This window comes from Takifugu rubripes, unplaced genomic scaffold, assembly GCF_901000725.2.
Source record: "Takifugu rubripes unplaced genomic scaffold, fTakRub1.2, whole genome shotgun sequence".
Lineage (NCBI taxonomy): Eukaryota > Metazoa > Chordata > Actinopteri > Tetraodontiformes > Tetraodontidae > Takifugu > Takifugu rubripes.
In genome coordinates, this window is record NW_021821657.1 from 48,428 (window position 1) to 72,796 (window position 24,369).

General features: G+C 41.7%; 1 protein-coding gene across 2 annotated transcripts; it reads right to left on the minus strand.

Annotated features, from left to right (window-relative positions):
* Positions 1–11,580: 11,580 nt before the first annotated feature.
* LOC115248716 (anosmin-1-like) lies at positions 11,581–22,035 on the minus strand. Of its 2 annotated transcripts, none has more exons than XM_029832507.1 (12): positions 21,981–22,035; positions 21,245–21,467; positions 18,724–18,908; positions 17,906–18,035; positions 16,766–16,971; positions 16,326–16,452; positions 15,388–15,489; positions 14,581–14,669; positions 14,262–14,433; positions 13,880–14,100; positions 12,670–12,811; positions 11,581–12,487 (listed from the first exon to the last, which is right to left on the minus strand). In XM_029832507.1, exons 1-12 carry the CDS (start codon positions 22,014–22,016, stop codon positions 12,438–12,440), a joined length of 1,683 nt encoding a protein of 560 aa, XP_029688367.1. In that variant the 5' UTR covers positions 22,017–22,035; the 3' UTR covers positions 11,581–12,437. The 2 variants fall into 2 exon arrangements, with proteins under 2 accessions (XP_029688367.1, XP_029688366.1); XM_029832506.1 differs by having other exon boundaries at positions 13,880–14,103.
* Between the last annotated feature and the right edge of the window lie 2,334 nt (positions 22,036–24,369).

A 24,369-nucleotide genomic window follows, 5' to 3' on the forward strand; every position in this document is an offset into this window, starting at 1 on the left:
CCTGGTTGTTCAAAAAAACAAAAAAACATCAACTGCCCTCAAGGCCTAAAAACATCTGTTATGCTTGGATTATATTACGACCACAATAGCAGAGTCAGACGGTGACGAATGGCGGAAATAAAATCTTTTAATATACAAAAATGAAAAAGCAAGCCAATGGACAGAAAAGACTAGCTTTTGGGTAGGAGGTGACTGGAAACAAGCTGGTCACGGCTGGCGGTAAGCAGGAGGTTTCAAAAACCCACACAGTGGAGGGCAGCAGTGAGGTTTAGACAGACAGGACGGGATTATCTGGCAAAGTGGTGGCGAGCCATAGGTGTGCCTGACTGCAGGTGGAGTGTGCTGTAGCCACGCCTCTAAGCCACAGGAAGACAAAAAGGAAGGAGGTAAAAGTTGGGGAGAGCAGAGAAAAAAACACACAATACTCAGACTATGACAGATACCACTGCTATAAAATATGATTCGGTTTATGTGGGAGGATTTTAGAGATTAGAGGCAGTTATTATTGTGCCTTTTTTTTATTGCCTCCCAAAGTTTCACAGCTACAAATTCTTCTTCACAAAGACTTCAGTAGTTTGACGGGTGGAGGACAGAGAGGGTAAATTTAGTGGTGAGTTTGGTGTGAGTGATTTTTAAAGAAAACTGTAGCATAATTAGGTCCCCGTGTTTTTGTCTCATCTGGTGTCATCTTCATCCGCTTATCCAGGGCTGGATCATGGAGACAGAAGTCGAAGCAGCGATGCCCGGACTTCCCGCACTCAAGACACTTCCTCAAGCTCTTCCAGAAAGATTCCAAACAATTCCCAGGCCAGCCAAGAGACATGGAATTTACAAAGTTTTGCATGTACTAAAACAAATTTGATGTCACCCACAAAATAATGTGCAAGCTGATCTACTAACAGTGTACAAAGAAGGTTCTGTCTTTGAAGTGAGCGAAACAACAGACACTGTCCATTTCGCACCTTGGTCTTAATGAATATGGAATATAAATATGGAACATTTTCTTCCTGGGTTAGCAAAATGCTGGGAGGAAGAAAATGCTAGTGCATGCAGTATGATTTATCACACCTGGGGGTATTTCCAGTGATTGCGATTGTGTTTAAATACGTTAGTATGTCGTAAGGGCAGGCACAAATCGCTATTTGCACAATGGAGGTTGTCATTTTGCCAGGCGGAGACACGGGAACAATGAACAATTTTCTCAGTATTTGGAATAACTGCAGAAAAAAAAATTGAGACTTACCTAACCGGCCATGCCACCTCGCAGCTGCTTGGAGTTTTGCTCCCAGATGTACTAAATACGATTAACTAAGAATGAGCAGGTACATAAAATATCCATCCACCAGGGAAGCACTGAAACCAAAAAGGTTTTATGCGGTTGCAAGTACGGTTGTGTTGGCTAGGCCCTACGCGGACCAGCTGTTTAGTGGGCTCAGTAATGGACTGGGAATTTTTTGTCCTGACAGAAACTTGTAGAGAGAGATTTTCTTTTGTTCTGCTCTGTGAGCCTTTCCCTCAGCCACCTTTTTTTTACTCCTTTTTTTACTTCCTCCACTGTCCTGTTTGTTTACGCACGTTTTTTCTTTGGCACAGATGTCACGACATACCAGATTTCTTTTTGTGATGTTTAGATTTATCTGTTAAAGGTCACAATTTTCCTCCTCTGCAAGCACTTTTAACTCAGTTGAATAGAATATTGTTTGGTATTTTCAGTCTTCCTCTACACTCACCGTGGTGGGAAAAGGCTGTAAACTCCTTATTTAAATAAAGCACCTTACAGCTGTAGTCACTTGGCTCATTTATTTTAGTAGATCACATGTCATTTACTATCTTACCATGATCATGCAATTTAGCGCTCCTTATCAAACATCTTAGTAAATCAGGCCCATAGTTTTCTCCCCCCGCCTTCTGTATCCATCTACAGGTCTAGTCGCCTTCATAGCTGCATGCTGACCTGATGACCTCTGACCCCGCTGACCCACTCAACTCCTATACCAGCAGTTTGTTACAATTAATGTACTTGCATGATCTATGCCTATTCTCTCTACCTGTCCTCCCCCTTTTCCTCTCTCTCTACCCAGCCCCCATCAGCAGGAGGGCCCCCCTACATGAGCCCGGTCCTGCTCAAGGTTTCTACCTGTTAAAGGAGAGTTTTTCCTTGCCACTGTTGCTTGTCTGGGGTTAGGCCCTGGGATTCTGGAAAGCGCCTTGAAACAATTTTGCTTGTAATAGACACTATATAAATAAAGATTGATTGATTGATTGATTGATTGATTGATTGATTGATTGATTGATTGATTGATTGATTGATTGATTGATTGATTGATCGGTTATTGAGTGATTGATTGATTGATTGATTGATAGTCTTCCTCAGGGCCTCCTGGGGGACATGTGGGACATGCCTGGAACACCTCCTTAGGGAGGCATCCAGAACCACTGTCCAAGTCATCTCAGCTGACTTTTCTTGATGCAAAGGAGCACAAGCTCTACACCAAGCTCCTACTACAGTAAGAGTTACTTTTAAAGGTGCCACCAGGCCATCCTGCAAAGGAAACTCATTTTGGTCGCTTGTATCTGTGATGTTATGGAAGCTAGACTGGCCGTTATATTGAGGGCTTCGCCTTTTGACTCAGCTCTTTCTTCACCACAATACACTGGTAGCATAACTGCAGAGGGTGCAGCAATCCACTTGTCAATCTCACAGTCCATCTTTCCCTCACAAGAAGAAGACTGAGCCCTGAGATACTCCTCAATTTGAGGTAGCACTTCTTCACTTAATGCAAAGAGGCCGGTTCACCCTTTTCTGTTTGGGAACTATGGTCTAGGACTTGAGAGTGTGGATTCTCATCCCAGTCCCTTCCCACTCAGCTGCAACCCAACCTAGTACACAGTGAATGAAGTCAGCAGGACATCATCTGCAAAAAGCAGACATGAAATTCTGTGGTTCCAAAACAGGACCTGTGAACTGTGTAATGTGAACCAAGCAGAGACAGATTAGCCCTTAGCAGAGGGCCTTGGACCCCATACTCGTGAAGAAGCCCGACAGGATAGTATGAATAACACATTTGGATACCTTTCCAGATCAGGAACGCACATGTTGACTCATTTGGCGAACTCCCTGGAATGCTCAAGCACTCTGTCAAGGGTCTAGAGCTGGTCCAGTGTTGTACGGGACGCAGAGTGTTCAGAGGTGTTCAGTGAGGCCGATCCATAGTCCTTCGCCATGGGTCGGCCTCACTGAACTCCTCTCAGACCCCTTTTTGCCTCCAGAACAGAAGTCCTTTTCCCCTTACTTTAGGTGTCTGCGTTTGGGGGTTGCCGCCACAACAGGCACCAGAGAAATTATGTGCACAATTCTGAACTGTCACATTGACAATGGAGGCCAAGAACATGGTCCATTCCAACTCAATGGCCCTAGCCTTCCTCAGAATCTGGGAGAAGTTATTGATACCGACCTCCATAACAGAGGACTCGGCCAAACATTCTGAACAGACCCTCACGGTAGGTTTAGGTCTCTCACGGTCTGTTCAGCGGTCAGCTTCATCCAATTCCCCACCAGATGGGAATTGTTTGATAAAAGAACAACAAATCTTATTATCAACCTCCAGGCTCGGGTGTCCTGGTGTCACTGATGGACATGCTTCTGCTTGAACATAGTGTTTGTTAAGGAAGCTGTGACTAGCACAGAACTCTAATAATAGAACACTACTTGTGTTCTATTATTAGAGTATGTCCAGTATACATTAATGAGATATTCATAGACATATTGTCTGTCTATGATAGTAACTGGAACTACTGAATTAGTAAAAATAAGCTTTTTCAAAGAGGTAGGTTTTGAGTCTGATCTTAAAAGTAGCGATGGAGTCAGCCTCCCGTACCTGGACAGGGAGCTGGTTCCATAGCAGGGGGGCCTGGTAGCTAAATGCTCGGCCCCCCATTGTACTCCTGGAAACTCTGGGAACCACAAGTAGACCAGCTCACTGTTGTTGCCCACATGAGCATTATATAACATTGCATTCACCAGTCAGAACATTATCAATTAGCATCCCATGGACTTCAAGAAGACAGGGTACTCTGCACTGTTGTTCAGTTTGGTGTGAGGTCATCACACCATTGCACTGGCCCCTCATGGACCTTACTGCAGCTGTTGAGCCTACCGAAAGGCAGACCCATGTCGCTATACCGAGCCCATGGTCAATGGAGCAGAAACCAAATGCTCGCCTGCGAACCCCAACCCTAGGTCTGGCTCCAGGGTTCCAGGGTTCAGAAACTTGGTCTTTTTGGGTGAGGCTAACCACACAAATTCTCAATGTATATTAATTAAAACACACACATGCACAAGGACAGAAAGGGATTTTTGGGTTGTATCCAGCAGAACGAGGGCAAAGTTTGAAATCATGCATATGACAATGAGGATTTAAACGCATGCAAGTCAATGCATCTAACACAAAACAGAGCTGCTGTGGAAGAAACAACAACAATAACAACAGCACCAAAATGAAACAGACTAAATCAAAATTCCGGACCTTTTGGGGTTTCTGTCATGCAGCAAGAAACATTTTAAATTCTCTCTGACAAAGAAAGTTCCCCCACAAAGAATAAAAAGTTAATGAAGATGAAAACACATTTCTTGTGATTCAGGGACAAAGTCTTTCTCCCTAACATTTGTTCCCTCTAATCTTGTTTTTTTTTTAATCTTGTGTCTATATTTATCTACTGATTGCTGAGGTTGAGAGGCTGATTCTGAGTCTAAGTCTGGAGGACTTTTTTATCAATCGCCACAGTCAGACTGATGTTCAAGGATCTTTTGCAGGCAGGGACAATTTTCAATTGCTCTACATCTGCAAGCAGCTAAACAGTATAAAAAACATTTATCAATGGCATTGTATTTTTTTTATTATTGAGGCATTTGCTTTTTTTAAACTTTACTGTTTTTTTTCTAAATATTTTGTTTTGATGTCTATCATTGGTCTATTAAAGAATGTTATTATGGTATCTGAATAAGCTTGTTTAATGGCTTCTTTTAAACTTTAAAGAGACAGATACCAAATGTTTATCAGAGATGTGTAGAAATGGAGTCGGAAGCTGAAATGTCAAAATGATGTGTTAACAGCCCAGCTTACATTTGAAAAATACAAGCATCAACATCAGCAACGCCAGCAGTTACCTAACATTTATAACATAATATATGTTAGAATTACATAATATTTGTAATAACACCCTTGTGCCTAAAATATGCCATGCATGCAAATATGCTAATGACCAAATTCTTCACTGAAACTGATTATGATTGACTGGAAAGAAACTTCATCACAACTAGTAGCATCTTCCAAATTTGCACCTGGAAACGCTTGACAGTGAAATATACCATTAAGGCGGTGATACCTGTAAATTAATACAGAAGGGGGGGGGGGGGGGAGAAGCAGAAAAACTACACAAGAATCAGCATAACTAGTCTACTTGATGAGGAGGAGGAGAGGAGAGGAGAGGAGAGGAGAGGAGAGGAGAGGAGAGGAGAGGAGAGGAGAGGAGAGGAGAGGAGAGGAGAGGAGAGGAAACCATGACCCAGTGGGGTGACAGAGGCCTGTCAGGTGATCATGTTTCCGGACCCCGGCAGCCTTGGCCTATAACAGCATAACTAAGATGTGACCTAACGATTAGACGAAGTATGATAATTTGTCTGTCTATGATAGTAACTGGAACTACTGAATTAGTAACAATAAGCTTTTTCAAAGAGGTAGGTTTTGAGTCTGATCTTAAAAGTAGCGATGGAGTCAGCCTCCCGTACCTGGACAGGGAGCTGGTTCCATAGCAGGGGGGCCTGGTAGCTAAATGCTCGGCCCCCCATTCTACTCCTAGAAACTCTGGGAACCACAAGTAGACCAGCATTCTGAGAGCGGAGCGGTCTATTGGGCTGGTAAGGTGTCACTAGCTCCTCCAGGTAGGATGGAGCTAGGCCTCTGAGGACCTTGTAGGTCAAAAGAAGGGTTTTAAAAATTATTGTAAATTTAACGGGCAGCCAATGAAGCGATGCCATTACAGGAGTTATGTGATCTCTTTTGTCAATACCTGTCAGAACTCTGGCTGCAGCACTTTGGATCATCTGGAGGCTTCTTAAAGAGTTGTTTGGACACCCTGATAATAAAAAATTACAATAGTCCAGCCTGGAAGTAACAAATGCATGGACTAACTTTTCAGCATCATGCCGCGTGAGTAGCTTCCTGATCTTTGTGATGTTCCTCAGGTGAAAAAAGGCACTTCTAGAGACTGTTTTAATGTGTGAGTTGAAGGAGAAGTTTTGGTCAAAAGTTACTCCTAGATTCCTCACAGAGAGACTAGATGTTAATGAGATACCATCTAGAGTGAGCATGTGATCTAACCTATCCCTGAGAGGTTCGGGACCAAACACCATGACCTCAGTTTTTCCTTAGTTAAGGAGAAGGAAATTTGAAGACATCCAGGACTTTATGTCTTTAAGACAGGTCTGAAGCTTCGCTAACTTCTCTGTCTCCTCTGGGTTCATGGATAAATAGAGCTGAGTGTCATCAGCATAACAATGAAAATGTATCCCATGCTGCCGAATAATGTTCCCTAAGGGAAGCATGTACAAGGTGAAGAGGAATGGTCCAAGTATAGAACCTTGAGGAACTCCATGGCTAACCCTACTGTATGAGGAGGGAACACCATGGACATACTGGTATCTATCAGATAAATATGATCTAAACCAGTCTAATGCTGTCCCTTAAATCCCAATCACATGTTCCAGTCTATGTAACAGGATGCTGTGACCAACTGTATCAAAAGCAGCACTGAGGTCCAGCAGAACCAGCATAGAGACCAGTCCATGATCTGAAGCTATGAGAAGATCATTAGTGACTTTAAGAAGTGCTGTTTCTGTGCTGTGATGAGCTCTAAAGCCTGACTGAAACATCTCAAACAGGCTGTTTCTCTGCAGGTGATCCAGTAACTGAGTCACCACCACCTTCTCAAGAACATAACCTGTCACTAAAGAACCATTGATCTGGTCCAGGACAGATCTGCCTATCAATGGAAAAACATCCTTCAACAGGTGTGTTGGGATGGGATCTAAAAGACACGTGGTGGTCTTGGATTTCTGAATTAGCGATGACGCCTCAGAAAAATATATAGGGCTGAAGGAGTTTAAGGGCTCATTGGAGAACCTGTATGTTCCCACAGTCAGCACATCTGGTGATGATCCAGTTGTTGGGACGGCCTGGTTAGTTTTCTCTCTGATGGCTAGAACTTTATCAGTGAAGAAGCTCATGAAGTCTTCACCACTAAGGGAAGAAGGGATACGTGGATCTAAAACACTGTGACTCTTGGTTAATTTGGCCACAGTGCTGAAAAGAAACCTGGGGTTGTTCTTATTTTCCTCAGTTAAAGAAGAAAAATAATCTGTTCTAGCCTTGCGGAGGGCCTTTTTGTAGACTAATAGACAGTCTTTCCAGGCTAAATGGTAGCTGTCTATTTTACAAGAATGCCACTTCCTTTCCAGTCTTCGCACTTTCTGCTTGAGGGTCCTGAGAATGTGAATTATACCAGGGGGCACACCTCCTCTGATTTACTATTTTCTTTTTCAGGGGGGCAACAGAATCAAGCGTGATTCTCAGTGAGGTTGCTGCACCTTCAGCAATAGAGTCAACCTCAGCAGGGCTAAGATTATAATGATTGATCCCTGGGGAAACACACAGTGGTCCTGGGATCAACGCAGGTATTGTTTCCTTAAACTTAGCTACAGCATTATCTGAAAGACATCTGTTATAGTAAGACTGTGCTCTGAGCATAGAAGAATCCTTAATTATAAATGTAAAAGTGATCAAAGAATGGTCTGACAGGACTGGGTTCTGAGGGAACACTGACACATGTTCTACCTCAACACCATAAGCCAGAACTAGATCTAGGGTGTGGTTGAAGCTATGAGTTGGTTGGTTTATCTGCTGGAGGAAACCAACTGACTCCAGTAAAGAAATGAAGCCATTTCTAAAGCTGTCATTTACAACGTCTATATAGATATTAAAGTCTCCAATGATAATGACTTTGTCCGTTCTAAGGACCAAGTCAGATAAGAAATCAGAGAACTCAGACAGGAACTCTGAATGTGGCCCAGCAGGGGGCCGATATACAACTACAAACAGAAGTGGCTTTTCTGCCTTCCAGTTCAGATGGGTGATGCCAAAAGTCAGGCTTTCAAATGAACTGGAGCCATGTTTTGGTCTAGGATTAACTAATAACTTGGAGTGATAGATTACTGCCACTCCCCCTCCTCGACCAGTAACACGAGGAATATGATCATTAAGATGGGTAGGAGGAGTAGATTCATTTGTCCTTTCATTACACATTCAGTTGGCATGCATCTCTCTCTTTCTCTCTTTGTACATGTGCAGATGTGTCATCAGTTCCTGTGAATATCCAATAAACATGGATATTGAGCAGAAAAGCCAGTGAGTGATTGCAAACTGTCACCAAGCAGACGTTGGTGCCTGCAGCTTGCTTGCAAAAATCAACAATCCATATTGACGAGGCCCCCAAGCTACTGACTGCTGTGCTGGATCTCTCTCCAAAGAGCAACAATGTTGCCTCAGTAGAGGCTACAAGTAGAATACTCTCAGATACTAGCTTGAAGCTAGTAGCTTGAATCCATTTGATTCAGTTTTGGGAATTTAGTGACTTCAGAGTTATAAACTCTTTCAATTTCTTGGTCTAGGATACATACCGCGTAACGGCATGAACGCATCGCAGTAGTTGTGGCCTGTATTGTTACTGTGTGTAGTAACGTTTCTAGTCATGTTAGGGGACAGTGTTGAGGGTTTGTGTAGAGATAAGACCACAGGTCTCTTGGTGTAAGACTCCCCACGGAAAACAGGAAATTTAGGCAAATAAAGGTAGGAGAATCATCCCACAACAAACACGTAAAACATTTTTTTTTCCTTTTCCTTTGTGTTTTCATTTGCAAAGGATCATAACAGTTAAGTGGATCTTATGAATCAATATTAAAAATGGCCACAGACATCATGTTAGCTGAGACTTATGCCATATCAGTGAAGTATCCTATTATTAGTTCTACATCTTAAACCATGAAACTTGAGAAGCTGTAAAAGATCTTTTTAATTAAATGCATGATTTATTTGCATATCTATTTGCACATGCAAGTCACCGCACACCTCTGTCACTATGTGCTCGACAGTTATTTTTCACGGTCCATCTGCTTAACACTTCCAAATAGTGTGGAAGAAGCAGCTGGTGAGGAGGATGGAAAATATTATGGGCAGTACAACTTCAGAACCTTTTGTTCTTACATACACGTACATTGATGAAATTACATGCAATTATTGTGTGGTTAACTTAAAGAACTTTCAGGATCTTTGTGTTCGCAGCTGTTAAATGCTTGCGCTATTAAAGATTTCATGTTATTTGAGTTGTGGATAATTGATTTTTATCATACAGCAAAAGCGTAAATTTAAAGGGATACCTTTCACGCCAGCTTTGTGAAGCTTCAGGCACCTGACTGGGCACCATTATTCTCTCACCTGAGTCTCTTGGCTATCTCTGAGTGTTCCGGAGCAGAGATACATCAAGAGGTCATTCTTAAGGTCAACACTTTATCTTTAGCCCAAAAATTGTTCTCTAATGACTGTGTTTCAAACAACAGGACATTCTACATAAATGTGGCATGTGTCACATGTCACATTTGTCATTCTGCTCCATATTTAACCATGCTAGTGCTGTGCCTGGGTGAATATATGATGCAATATATGATCAGTAGGTAAATAGATAGGTATGTTCTCTACAAAAACAGCACAGAGGACGACTTCAGAGGGAAGGATAAATCCCATTGAATGAAATATGTAAGTCTGCTTGTTCATTATGGAGAGCACGTTCATGCTACTTCTTAAATATGATCAGAAACCGACATTTAAAACCATCATGTATAATGTGGAGGGTAAACGTGGTCAACATGGAGACATAAAACATTTCCCCTTTCTGCCCCCTGCTGGACTGGCACAGAGTCACCCTTTCATATCGTTCCTGAAAATTATCATTTCACACAGTTCATTTCATGCATCCCCTTTGATGCCTTATACATCAAAAATCCATTTTTTTTCCCTCTCTCTCTCGGCCAAACCTGGTTTGGGCGTAAAAAGAAGAGAACAAGTTGCAAACCTCTCGCAGCATGGGAGAGGTCGGGAAATCTGCATCCTCAACTTTAAAGAATTACTCCGGGAGGCAGAAAATATAAATGCATATTTTCTAAAGCAACCACCTACAGTAGAATTGTGCATCAAAAGAATGTGAAACCACTCGGTACTCTGGCAGTCTTTGACCTTTTCATATGTGGTGGCAATATCCTGAAATCAGGCATCCATTATTGTTCTTATTAAGTCACATTGTGTACCTAATTAATCAATATGTACATGAAAATATTCAGTGCATAAACATGCACATGCTTTGTAGTTATGTAACTAAAGATTATTATTAATTAATTCGACTTCCTATTTTCAAAACAAACAGCCACAAAACCACAGAGGCTCCATTGAGATCCAAGTCAACCCTGCAGAGTCATTCTTGTGTTCAGCAAACCATTCCTGAAGCCTTTTTTTTGTTTCGCGGCATTATCCTGCTGAAAGCGGCTATCAGCCATTATCAGAGATTTTTATTTCCATCTCTGGGTGGACGTGGCGTGCAACAGTGCTTGGGTGGGTGTTTCATGTCAAATTGCGCTGTGTTACGATGAATCTGTACCCAGCCATCCACCAAAAGAGATCAGACCAGTAATTCATCAGACGGGGCCATCTTCATACATTTCCCACTGGTCCGTTTCTGATGATAATGTGCACGCTGTTGGCAGTGGGTGGGAGCGCTCAGCATTGGCGCCCTAGACAGGCCTCTGCCATGCAGCCCCATAAGCAACAGATTGTGATGCAGAGAAACCCAGTAGGTTGCTTGTTGTGTTACACCACAGGGGTAATACATAAGCATCTATCAATATTTTAGCCCGGCATCCTTTCATGAGCAGAGCCCTCTTCCATCCTTGGAGCACTTTTGATGGACACTGGCCAACACAGACTGGGAACCAGTGCTTCAGTTTGGAAGGTGTTCTGACCCGCTCATGTAGCAATCTGCGCCTGGCCAAATATTTCCATCCCTTAGGCTACCCAGTTATCCTGTTTCCAATACATTCACTTTGAGGATAAAACAAGTTGTTTTTGTTATATATCCCAGGAATCATGAGAAAGAGATAATCGACCTATTCAACGGAAGGTGTGCATATGTGTGTGTTCTTGCAACATAGTGAGGAACAAAATAGACACATAATACACACAAAACACACTAGCAAATTGAGGACAGTTGACCGTGAACCTGTGTGTCTGTGTGTGTGTGTGTGGGTGTGTGTGTGTGTGTGTGTGTGTGTGTGTGTGCGTCCTCAGGCTTGTTTTGTTCTCACCCTGTGAAGAATAATGGAGGCAGCCTTTACACCATCATTATTAAATTTTCTCAACGGACAAAGGTCAGAGCTGGAAAGTGGCAAGAAAATAAGACGGTAGTGAAAATCAAATAATCTTCGAGCCATGCATGCACACTGGCATGGATCCTTTTCTTTATTAAAAAGGAAAGAAAAAACACCATACTTTACAGGATCTCTGGTTGTATTGATATAGGTAAAAACATAAAATTCAGTTGTATTTTTGCAGAATGCCCGGTCTCTTTTATACCACCTCTAATAAATAATAAACATTTGTACAGAATTTACAGAGTAAAGAGGAGCTATCGTTGTAAACAACAAACAAATCTTATCACTCAATCAGTTGCATCAATTGTTGGTATTTGCATGCATTTAGAGGTCTTTTTAAAGGTGCATCAAGGGGAAAGCCCTGAATGTACTTAAGGAATAAAGTCTTCAAGTCAGCAACATGGATGCAGCCGGGATTGATTTTTGGTTTGTTTTTCTATCAGTTTTTTTTTTTTACATTGCTTCCCTAATTGTGTTCCACCAGTTCCAATTCTTAAATGTAATTAAGACAGGACTAGTCCTTCATTATTTTAGTCCAATTTCATAATTTGGATTCTCCTGGTCCTGTTTCCAAAATGTTCTCTTCATAGTCCCACAGGTCACTTGTTGCTGCTGCTACTACAACATCATGCTACATTATGTACACTCGCACATCACAAAGAACCTGCCTACTGGTACCGGGTATTCATACATTAGACGCCGGGTTTCGGGTCAACGAAGGGACTGAACAATAGCATGTATGGTCAGCACGTCTTTTGTTCCATCTTCTATAAGCTATCAGAGATTTTCCGTTATATTTTGGTTGGATTTAAATGAAAGTGCAGACATAAGCTTTCAATGACAATGTCAATAACATCAGCCCGGTGTTGAGGCTCTGCATTCTCGCATTCCGATGAGCTGACAGCACTCACTGTCTCTCCATGATGGGTTGTTTATGGTGCTTCCTCAGCCTGGACCCTACATTAGGGAATATGGAACAAAACATACATTTTGAAGCTGCTGTTAACAATAATAATGATGATCACGCATTTTAATTAGAGTAGCATTACACAAGGTATTGTAAGATACTGTCTAAATGTACATTTCAGCTGCAAAATCTGGAACAGACACACAATGCTGTTTGTCAATTGATTTCTCACTGTGCTTGGGGATGCTTTGGCGTGTAGGAGTCTGGAAGGTTCTGGAGGTTGTAGGTCCTTCTCCATCTTCAGTGATAGCCTGGACTTCCAGCCTGTACAGACTTGCAGGGTGCATGTCTGATACCACCAGAATATTATGGTCCTAAAAAGACAAGGAGAAAACACAGGAGCGCTAAGGTTAATGGACCCTGAGGTTTGCCTGCACATAAATGTTGATGTGGGATTCATTATTGTTTTCTCACAGCTCACAGAAACGCTGGTGCAGAGGAAAAGAACGATTTTTTAAACAGGACCTTATACACCCTTGTATGGTAGCAAAACATTCAGTAATACTGTTATATTATTGCCATAATTTAAAACAAAGGATAAAACTATTTTAAAATCAGCTACTTTTGAGAGAGGTGTTAAGAATCAGATAGACGCTGCATTAATTTACCTCATTTATACATCTCACATACTGATCAATTGCACTGAGAATCTGGGTGGCACTGAATTGGAATATGAATGCAGATATGAAGGAGCAAATGTGTGCTAGGGAGCGGCTGAGGCAGGAAGATGCAGTTTATGTTGCAAGAGCTCAGCAGAACCACTCTTCAAACTCGACTAACCCTCACTCAGTGGCTTCAGCTGTCGCTAACTTTACACCCTTTTGTAGCAGAGTTTGGCTCATTTCAAATGGGTTGATTCCATACATCACATCTAATTTAACAGCCTATTCGAGCTGTCGTCGTAGCTCAAATTAATGCAGCATGTAAATGTACTGAGTAATATATTAAAAAGGCTGTGTAAATGCCACATTTACAGTAAATTGTCCTTTACTGTAAGTAAAGGACAATTTACTGTCAGCAAAAATGCAGAGATTCAATTTTCTCTCTGAAAAAGATCACTACATTTCTCATGCTGGGGAATAGCTGATTAACGCTTGCTTAGTGTTTTGTTTCATATGCCTTTTTTATTTCTTCAGGCTCTTTCTGTCTGAACCATTAATTTTTATGGAACCTTTATTTCTAATAATCTACTGGAGGATTGTGGGGCAGACACGATGGGCTGTGCAAACATTCAGTCTAAAATCGTAATGAAATGGAAGTAAGTCTGTATAATATGTTTTTACCTTATATTATCAAATAGAAAATGGTGCGAATTGTTTTGAGCAGTTTAAAAGTAAATCTTCATGTAGTTATTGGAAAATGAGGAAAATAGCAGCACTGACCGGTGGTAGAATCTGCGACTGTGATATGAGGTTTTGAGACATCTTGTTGCTGTGGTGGTTGTTGGGGACGAGCTCCACCCAGGTCACCCGGTAACCTGTAAGTGGCTGATGGGATGGATTTGTGATCACATCCCAGCTAAAAATGCCTGTGACGTTGCCACCCCAGAGCTTGAAGGACACCATCAGGTTGGCTGCTTTCGCCACAACCTTCAGATGGGACTCTGCTGGAGGAAGCACAGCTGGTAGTTAAACCAGTGCTGAAGGCAAATAGAGCTGACACATAATGTGTGGTTTAACATACAGCGGGTCTTCAGAAAGGCTCAGAAACAATCTAATATCGATAATAAAGAAAGAAATTGGGATGAAGGTCCAAGCATCTCACCTTTTTCCCCAGGACAGATGATGGGTTTTGGACTTTTGTCTTGGATGGTCAAGCAGGAAGGTGTAAAGAAGCTGGTGCTCTGAGATGTTGAGTGACTCCTCTTACTGACTGGTTGCAGGAGCACTTTATACTTACAGGAAAACAGCAAACCCTGAAGGATGACGAAGCTCTCCTAGGGCAGGAAAAACTAGAAAGTATGAATATGGTTTCGTCCTGCTGCCCCTGAAATCAACATACCCGACAGTCCCAAAAGCCCCTTCTGCGAAGTCCTTTGGGCATTATTGCTTTGATAGTGACAATATTGCTGTCGATAGACTACCTGTGAAGTGGTCTTTGCCATGGGTTTGGTCTGGTTGTGTCCGCAGAACTCCGGTCCCCAGCGGATTATGTAGTATTCAATGGAAGGATCTAGACAAACAAGTGGCGTGGTCATGTGAGCGGTTTATTTTGTCTATCTTACCCAGAACAAAAGGTTGGTACCAATTTATTTGTCTCAGACAGAGGAAGGTCACAAACACGCAGCTTGAAAGCTCAACAAATACATCTAACAAATCCCCAGTAGTCTTTTTCTTTCCCACACATTGTGGCCCTCCAGCTAAGACCAGAATTTTTTTTCAAGGCGTCAGCGCTGTGCATACAGAACACAGACGTGAGATCGATCCTCTCTTCTGCTACCAGCTATACCGGCCACTGATGTAAGAAATAACCCTGAAACTGGAATATACTCAACAATAATGTCGATACGGGATAATAATTAGAGTGTTTAGAATTCTAAAGACTTCTAGAGACTGAGATGTTTTCACATTTTAGTGTGATTTTCAAGTTAAACAAGATAATAATGAAAACGGGTAAAGTGAATGGAGCCTATATGGGTGAAGGCAGGGTACCCCCCCGAATGAGTCGCCAGCTCATCGCGGGCCCCTATGTGAGCATTTGGGCGTTCAGTACCTTTCCTAAGGGTTGCGCTTTCAACGCTAATTTTTTGGGGGAGATGTTTGCTTGTTTTTTGGCACACTGAGAAAGCACTCAAGAATTGTACATTTGAATCTCCTTCACATACAAGTCACAGTCACACATTAGCCTAACACAAAAATCCCACCCTACAGACATGTCGTTGCCTACATACCCAGAGGTTTCTGCCAGTAAACATGGACCTGCAGTTGTCCATCCTGGTAGAATGGTGTTCCCACATCTACAATGTCACCTGATGAGTTCCCTGAATTTGTGACTTGAAAGGGAAATGAAACTTCATGAGGTGAAGCCAACCTCTACTGTAGTGGCATATAAAGCTGATAAACATCAATTAAGACCTTCTTTAATATTAAACATCAAATCAGATATAGCATTTGTCACTTATACTAAAAAGACATTCAAAGAAAAAAAATGTTAGAAGCATTGTCACAATTTATTTAACTAGAAATTAGTTTTCTATTTTTTGCATATTATTAGATTTACAAAATATGTGAAAAAAATCTCAATCTCAGAATCCAGGGGTTTTTTTGCAGAAAGAGCTCTGACTCTGTGTAAAGACTAATCAAGGCCTTCCCAGAGGACTTTCTCATCTACTTGTCAGTATGTCATTACCATGTTTCTGACTTGTGGTCCGACCACAGATCAGTTTGCCACTTCATCATCATGATCAAAGAATATCTGCTCTCGAGCTCCTGGATCTGGTTTGAATGTGGTTTTCTTAGCTGTCTTTTTAAATTTCAGAATGTACTGCAGGGAATAAAAAGAGTTCTTTGCTTTTTAATATTGAGGAATATGGACGTTCCTTGCGCTGGTACGATAGTGAAGTCTCAACCACTCGGCATTATTTCAATATGTTACATCTAATTTTCTTTTTTTGTCACCATTCTTAGCTCATTTTTGATTCAGAACAGGTTTTTTAAAATGAAGGCCCTTATAATATTTAACGTTTGATTTGATTCAATACTACTTTTCATTAACAATTTGGGATTTTGGACCTGACTACAGGTTTAGGCTGTAAACCATGCAGCATCCTCTGGAGTTTTACCAGGGCTACACACACTGTAAATGCTTGTGCAGTGTGTGAGGACGTACTCTGTTGTGTGCTGAAGTGGATGATGGCCCGAGGGCCTTTGAGTGGAGTCTGACCCCAGAAGGACACCGCCTGGACCTCCACACTGTAGGTCCTATCAGAGCGCATGTTGTCCAGATCCACATGGTTCTGCACAACCAACACACACACGCACACGCACACACGCACACACAGGGTTATTACACTTGATTTACACAACATCGGAAGAGTCAAGTGATCACAAGGAGCCCTGAAATCTTAACTGCTGACCTCTGGGAGTTTAATGTGCAGTCTGAAGTGCTAATAAACTCAGCCAATCATGCAAAAACCTCAGAAGAACACTCAAATTAGACTCTTAATGACACACAGTGAATACAAAGTAGACCTCCTGCATATGCTACTTTTAGTTGATGTGTGTATAAGCAATGCACATGTTGATGGTCGTGCATAGCACAAATATTACCTGTTGGACTGTCTTTCGTCTTTTGTTCACGGATGAGGCAGCAAACTGTCCAGCGTGGCTCCAGCTCCAGCTCACCTTGTAGTGGTGGACAGGCACATCCAAGTCTGCGGGCATACTCCACTGGAGCCTGGCCGACACGACTCGTCCAGGACCGAAGCTCATGTTGGCCACTCTCAGCTCAGTGGGAGGAGGAGGATTGGAGGGGTCTGAGGAGGAAAACCAAACTCTTTCATGAATAAAGGACATATTGTCTGTCCAGGCACTTCTGATTAGGCAATGGCATTTTTAGCCAATGAATTAGTATATCTAGTGCTGCAGTCACTGGGCAACAATTAAAGTTATCAGTAATTCTATTGTCTTGTGAAAGGACAGCTAAAAATGAAGGCCACCTACTGTCCTAGTAGGTTTCAAGATACATGTCTAAACTGTGGTGAACATACAGGTACCTGCTCTCAAAACCACAACAAAGTGTTAAAACCAATCAGAAGACAGAAATGGGTTCTCCACCAGTTAGATTTGAAGCTGGTGAAGGGGGCGGGCCAGGCAGGTTTGTTTGGTTTTGAGAATATCAGAATTGCTGCGAAAACCTTAAAGCAATGCATCCTGATAAGCCATGGTAAACGCTTATTATATCACAGCTAAGGGGCCTTGTTCAGCCTGACAGTGTAGCCTAGGATCATTTAGGCTAGCATGAATTTAAGTTTGGAGCTTGTCATTGTTTCTTAGACATGGAGTGACGTGCTAACAGTGTCTACGCTCATTATACCACAGCTAAAAACCAATCAGATGGCTTCAATTCACCTTTCCACCAAAGTGATTCACGTTATGGCTGCTTTTGGTACCGTGTAAGGGACCGACGCGTTTGGGGAGGTCGAATATGCAGGAAATCAGAAAATAATTTGGGAGCCCTTGAATCTTGACTTCATCTACTTCATCCTCAGCAGCTGCATCTTATTATATTCAGCTCAATTCCTAGAAGTTTTATTATTGATAGCATGACCAGCATCATTAGGGAAGCGTGCTTTTTAGTGTTTCTGATTTCCTGTTGACTAAGCGTTTACCCTCAAAAATGACCAGAACAAACTCATCTCTTTCACAAACACATATTGTATATATCAATGAATAATGTGAGCGTAGGACCTCTGCTGGCGTGGATATGCCTGCTGGGCGTGGTAAAACCTCTAGTCCCACGGGTGTTGGTTGCCGCAACCCTAAACTGGTACCAGCGGCCTGGTCGGATGTCCACGAGCCTGGCCCCCTCCTCTGTGGTCTGGGAGGAATCAGCAAGAGTTGTGAAAATCCACACAGTTTCAGAACAGAGTAAAATACTGACAATAATCTCATTGTGTGAACACAAAGTGTGACGAATCACAGTGGGTTGAGTGACTTCAAGCTGGGTTAGAGAAAGGCCTGCTCATCTTTGAACGTGCAAAATATTCCTATTCATTTATTCTGTCTGTTTCATTTATTTTTAGTTCACATTTCTCCCACTTTTGCTGTTTGCATACAAAACGTTGGTAGAAGTTTAGTCTCTTGTTCACTCTGATCCTTGAAAAATGTTTACTGGTACTTCTCAGTGTTTTGTGTTCCTACATTCTGGCTGAAAACCATGATATGACTGAATGTTTCATTAACTATTGGCCTCAATATATTTATAACCCCCAAGAAAATCAATGCTACTGTATTTTGTTCACATAAAGGACCTGTGATGGTGATGAATGAACTAGCATTAACGTTGGTAGTGTGATTTGTATGGTTCCATAGTATTCCAGTGTAACTGAAATGTCTGCAGAGACACTTAAATTATACTTAACGATTTTACAATATAACTTTTATGATTTTAATTTTAATATGGAAGCATAAATACTAAATCAAAAGTAGAAGACAAATGCAATAGTGTGGAGGACCGAGTTGATTTCCCCTCCAGTTCAACAGTAGACTGACAAAAGTGAACTGACCTGTAAGACCACCCGCCAGGAGGTGGCGGTGTCCTCGCTGGGCTGGATGCCGAAGTTCCACCTCCTCTGTAGGACATAGACGACCGGCTCAGCCGAGATGTTAAAGCGGGAGGACCATCGTACTTCTAGCACACCAGAAGGAAGCTCCTTGAAGCTTAGTTCCTTCCGAGGCCTCAGTGGGACACCTGCAAAAGCAGCATCATTGGTTTATTGTGATGCTGCAACCAACCACGAGGATGAATATGAGACTCAACCTTATTTATAAAGAATTTTACCATAACTGTGCTGATGGTCTGTACACAAATAATAAACTAGATAGATAACTTTGTATGGAAATTACTGATTCAAATGGAGTCTAAACTGCCTGTTTATCCCTAAACTGTTCAATTATTATACTCTCTACTAAAATATGAACGTCTCTGACCTTTTCTAAAATGCCAATACAAGCCTCATGGAATCGGCAAACCGAGTCGAATTATTTATTTCACATCACCCTCTACCGTAATTCTCGGCCAATTAGAGTACACGGAGGTCTCGGTCAGGTCAGCTCACATCCCTCAGGGACTGCAGAGGTTCATGGCCCCACTCAAAGTGAAAAGTGAAAAGGCAAACAAAGTTTCCAAATATCGCCGTTATCCTAACAAGTGTGTTACCTCGAGAAAGACTGTACTGCGAGAACTGTTTTCCTCAGCTTCCTTTGATCTCCCTTCTGACAATTGAGGACTAAGTAGGGCAAACTCCATCTGACTCACAGCCGCAGAGCCACACATTTGTTTGTTAGCCAGACATTTCCCACCTGGAGATACCTCATTTATATGAGTAAAGCCCCAAGAGGCAGAAATTACATCTTCTTCCAGGCTGAGTAAATTTAGGACAGTTTTAGAATTTCAGTGTGTATTAATCACGGTAATAACAAAGACACATTGTTGCTCTCAACTGAAAACAAGCAGATATTTATCAGAATAGTGCTTAGTGGAGATTTTTTTCAGGATATTTTGTATTTGCATATTCTTCCTGTGGCTAGGAATAAACAGGGTAATGTGTTTGCTCCAAAAATCTTGAAAGCACATTAGTTTGATTGAAACCTCTGGATTGTCCTGCGGTGTAAATGTGTGGGTGAATGTTGTGTCCTGCAGTGGAGTCACGACCTGTCCAGGGTGTATTCCCGCTGCTCCCTCCATGAGCATTGACGTAAACTACACCGCCATTGGGCTGTTATTCTAGCGAAATGGTTTGCAAAGGTGTCACATGATCCAAAGTATTGTAATGGAATATGTAAAGACATACATCTACTATACTATACCTATAAAAACTGTGATACGATCTGCAACTGTGTTTAAAATTAGCAAATGTGTCAACACTCAGCTCAGGTGTAGGGACCTCTGTAAACCCTCACAATGAAGAAGACTTTCAGGAATAAATTCAGGAGGGGGGGAAATTCATCAGTGATGGAAAATATTTGGCTAATCCAACCTCTGAGACTAAACAAAGCAAAGTGCAAGTTCAACATCCCCGTCTTTGCTTTAAACTATTTGGGAGAACCAGTTAGGCAGAACTGTAGGGTGGACAAATGACAGGCAGGTTGGGAAGTTTCAACGTTTATTCGACAAGATGGTGCCATAAATCACTCTAGGCAAACAAATCTGGGCAAATACTCAGACTGAATTAGGGCAGAAGTTGAAGAAATGTAATGGTAATTATATGATCCAAACAAGATGCAAGGGTCTTTGACAACAGGGGACTAGGGCTTAAATCCACGGGGAGGGGAGCAGGGACTGTCAGGTGCAAGGTAGATGACATGATAAGGTTACATGACATGATGATAATCGTGCTTCAAGGCTGTATCAGTGACATGATGTCCCTATCGCTGACAGATGAAATATTCCCAGAACAGGACAGTGCTCCTTCATCAGCATGAAAGGGGAACATACATGAATGTCAGAAGAATTCCAGCCCCATCGGCTGGGTCCATTTCTCATTTTGACCAGTGTTTAAAGGCCAAACATGTATAACATTAAAATGTACATGAATGTAAAACATAAAATTAAAAGCCAGGCAGTTTGTAAAAGTTTGGTGTTTGCTGCCATCATAACCTGCTGCTTTGTTCAGCAACGCAAAATCAGACATGACACCCACTGATACACATGCTGTGTACGTGCATGTAACTGGCACAGAACCCCACTCCTGCCCTTTGATTGGCTGGAACACTTTGTCGTGGTTTTGGGGAGGTTAACAACTGCTTGTGAATGTTTCTTGGCCTTTCACTGTCATCTCATTAGACAGGTTACAAAGTTTCTAAGGATAAATGTAAATAAATAAATGTAAGAGCATTGATTTTTTGCAAAAAATTGCTAATACAATCTTTAAGACAGGTAGGGAGGAAAGGCAAGGTCCTAGATAAACAGGACAGATGTGATCGACATGTGGCAAAGGTGAGCCCAAATGAGACAGAATATTTTTAACCAATTTGGAATAAACTAAAATAAAGTGTGATTAAAATGAGCGTACAAAGTTCACTCACCCTTGTAAAGGTCTTTAGGGGCCTGGCAGGTGTGCCCACAGCCGTTGGAGCAACATTTTTTTTGGGCGGAGCATTCTTGGTCATGATCACAGCTCTCCACGCAGGCTGCTGCGAAGCCGCTGGCCCTGTCTGGAGGGGGGCAGGTGCCCTGCTTCACTGCCAACACAGACTGGAGGAACTCACAGCTGGTCACACACTCCCAGTTCTTCCTGGAGAATGCCCGCTTTAAGGTTGGAAGGGGGGGAAAGTGCAGCATTGATGAGATGCCCCAAAAATGTTTGCATCAAATTATAGGAGACGCCCAACAATTCACGCATAGTATTTCACTGGAAGAAATGAGCCAATTTTATTTTTTTTTAAATAATAATAATAAAATACCTTCCATCATCATGCTACTGTTTGCTTGGATTGATAGTTTTTGTGTAATCATTTATTGTAGAGAAACTGAAATTAATGTACTTTGGAGTAATGCACCACAAACCGCTCCATTGTACTTTTGTCTTTGGGAGAACTCTCAATAACACAGTTATCCCAACCAAATGCCAAACACCTTCAACTAAATCCCACTCTAAACGTAACCTTAGAGCTCAAAACCATGCAAAAGCCCTTTAAAGATGTGCGGACAAAATGTCAGCTCTCTAATGCTATGCTATATTTTGGTTTTTGTTTCTTTTTAAAAAAGGCCATCCTTCCGCTTACAGAGAGTCTAGCATCATATATAGAAGGTGCAATATACCTCACAGAAGTCTTTGCAGTTAGTTTTCCTGTCCATCCCACGGGATTCTTTACAAGGTTCCCAGGCCACTAAAAAATAAAAGAATTGCAGATATTTGGGCCCACATAGTCAGGTGACGTAGCCTCACAAAATCAAGAGAAAATTGCACAGGTAGACTGCAGGTGATGCTAAAGCTGCCCTTTGCCCTGTGGGCCAAGCAAGTGCAACAAGTGCCCTTTGAAAGTTCATTTGTCTGTGTTTTTTTTTTTTTAACAGTGTACGAATGTGGCCCATGTTGACATGATCATTGACCAATCCTCGATTAATCCCCCCCCACCACCCCACACACACACACATCTTCCATTGTCAAGGTGAATACACAGAGCTGAAAAAATATAAATACTTGCATTTATTTGCCTCTGTTATGAGGTATTCTGTCTCACACAGTGCTAAACAGCTGAGCCTAAATTAGCTGACTGTCCACTACTTAAGAAGCTAAAACTCTAGCCATAATTAATAATAGATAGAATATGATTACCACTACAGAACTAATGTCATTAGAACTTGTCATGTGAGGCTTTTAGTCTGCTTATCTGGATATTTTGCATTGCATTGGCTTAAGTTAGAGTACATAATTAACACTTGGAGTAACAACATTAATACTGTTCAGACTTCATACTGTTGGTCTCTTTCATTTAGTAATCGCAGTATTATGCCTAGAAAGAAGGGCTAAGATCAAAATAAGAAATAAAGCCAGAGGATTTCACTGTGTGGATGTCCCAGAGAAATTAACAACAGTTTGACTAATCACTGCCCTAGCCAAAATGAAGGGTCATTTTATTAACATATTTACATAAATAAATATACATTACATTCAACATGTGGCCTGTAATGTGTTTTTTTGGGGTTTTTTTTTTAAATCTCACACTGCTATGATAAACCAGCCAGCTGTTCCACGTGCCTTAATTTTTTACTGAAGACCTGCCCCCACAAACATGCCAACGGTAATAGATGATCCAGGAAGCAGCGCAGCCTATGATAGTGTTTGTTAAATGTCAGCTAAACGCTGCTGAATATTAGCCCTGTTTTCAGAGCGTTTCTGCTCTGCGCACCACAACACTGCATCCTTCGCCAGTAAGCACAGGTGGCCCAGGGGAGAGACTGTACACCGACTGTAATTTCATGCTGAAGTGAGAAACAGTGGGGAGGAAAGCAATCTGAAGAAGCACCACAAGGATGAGTGACTTTCTCTAAAGTTAGAGAACTGCTGAATATTTTTATGTTGGCGGAGGTCGGACGGCTCTAAATATCTCAACAGTTTGAGAAACTCCAGCACAGACAGGATTTAGATGCAGTAATTGCATTTAAATTCAAGATCTAAGAAGAGAAATGTAGAGCATTAAGGACAAAAGCTTTGAGAACACAATCATTTTAAAAAGGAACCGCTTCCTCTTTTGTTTCCAATCAGATGCTCACATTAATCATCATGTAATATCCAGTTTGCATATCTCATGTAAGTCAGTATTTTTTTACAGGGTTTTGGTTTATTAATAATAAAGCCACTCTCAGGTGGAGGGTTAGACACCGACGGTTGGATAATTAAACTGATAGATAATCACATGACAGCCATCTCTCTCTCAGTCACTGGTGTAGTTCAGAGTATATAAAGGTTTATGATGTATAACCACTATTATTTTCAGGCAGCATTGCATTTAGCCACTTCTAAGTCCGTTCCTGAGAAGCACCATTCAGTAGTATCTGCACGCCAAATTGCTCATTTTGTCGGTAAAGCCATGACTCGCCCTGTTCTGTCTCTAATTGGCTAGTACTCGCTGCCTTCACTGGTTAGATTAATTAGCTTAAGGTATGAGGACTGAGGAAGCAGCAATCAGGTTACAAGTACAAGTTCACTTGATATGTTTTTGCATTTAGAATACATAAGGAACAGGTACGATAAAAATGACATTCCAAAGGTTTGTTGTCACAACTACAATGTCCTAACGAATCCACCAGCCAAGACCTCAGCTTAATGCTGGTGACATTACAATAGTGCAGGTAGCCAGGAGCTAAATGATATATCAAAATTAGCCAAACATCTTTGTTGCTTTAAATATTTATGTTTCAGTGTAGTTATGCCTATAAACAGTACAAATAAAATGAATGATATGAAATTACAAATGTCAAAACAGAGACAAAAACATTTGCTCGATAACTTAATGGGTGGTGATTCTACAGCTAATACATGTCAACAAGCTCTGGAGACCCTATGCAGGGCTGTCCTCTCTCAGGACGGGGCTTCACAGCTGCTTGGTGGCTATAGATAAAGACGTCTTCTGAGGACCCTGTCATTTGCGTGAGTAGGCCACTTGGAGGACAATCTGGTGCAAGCGCTTCTCGACGATTCCAGCAC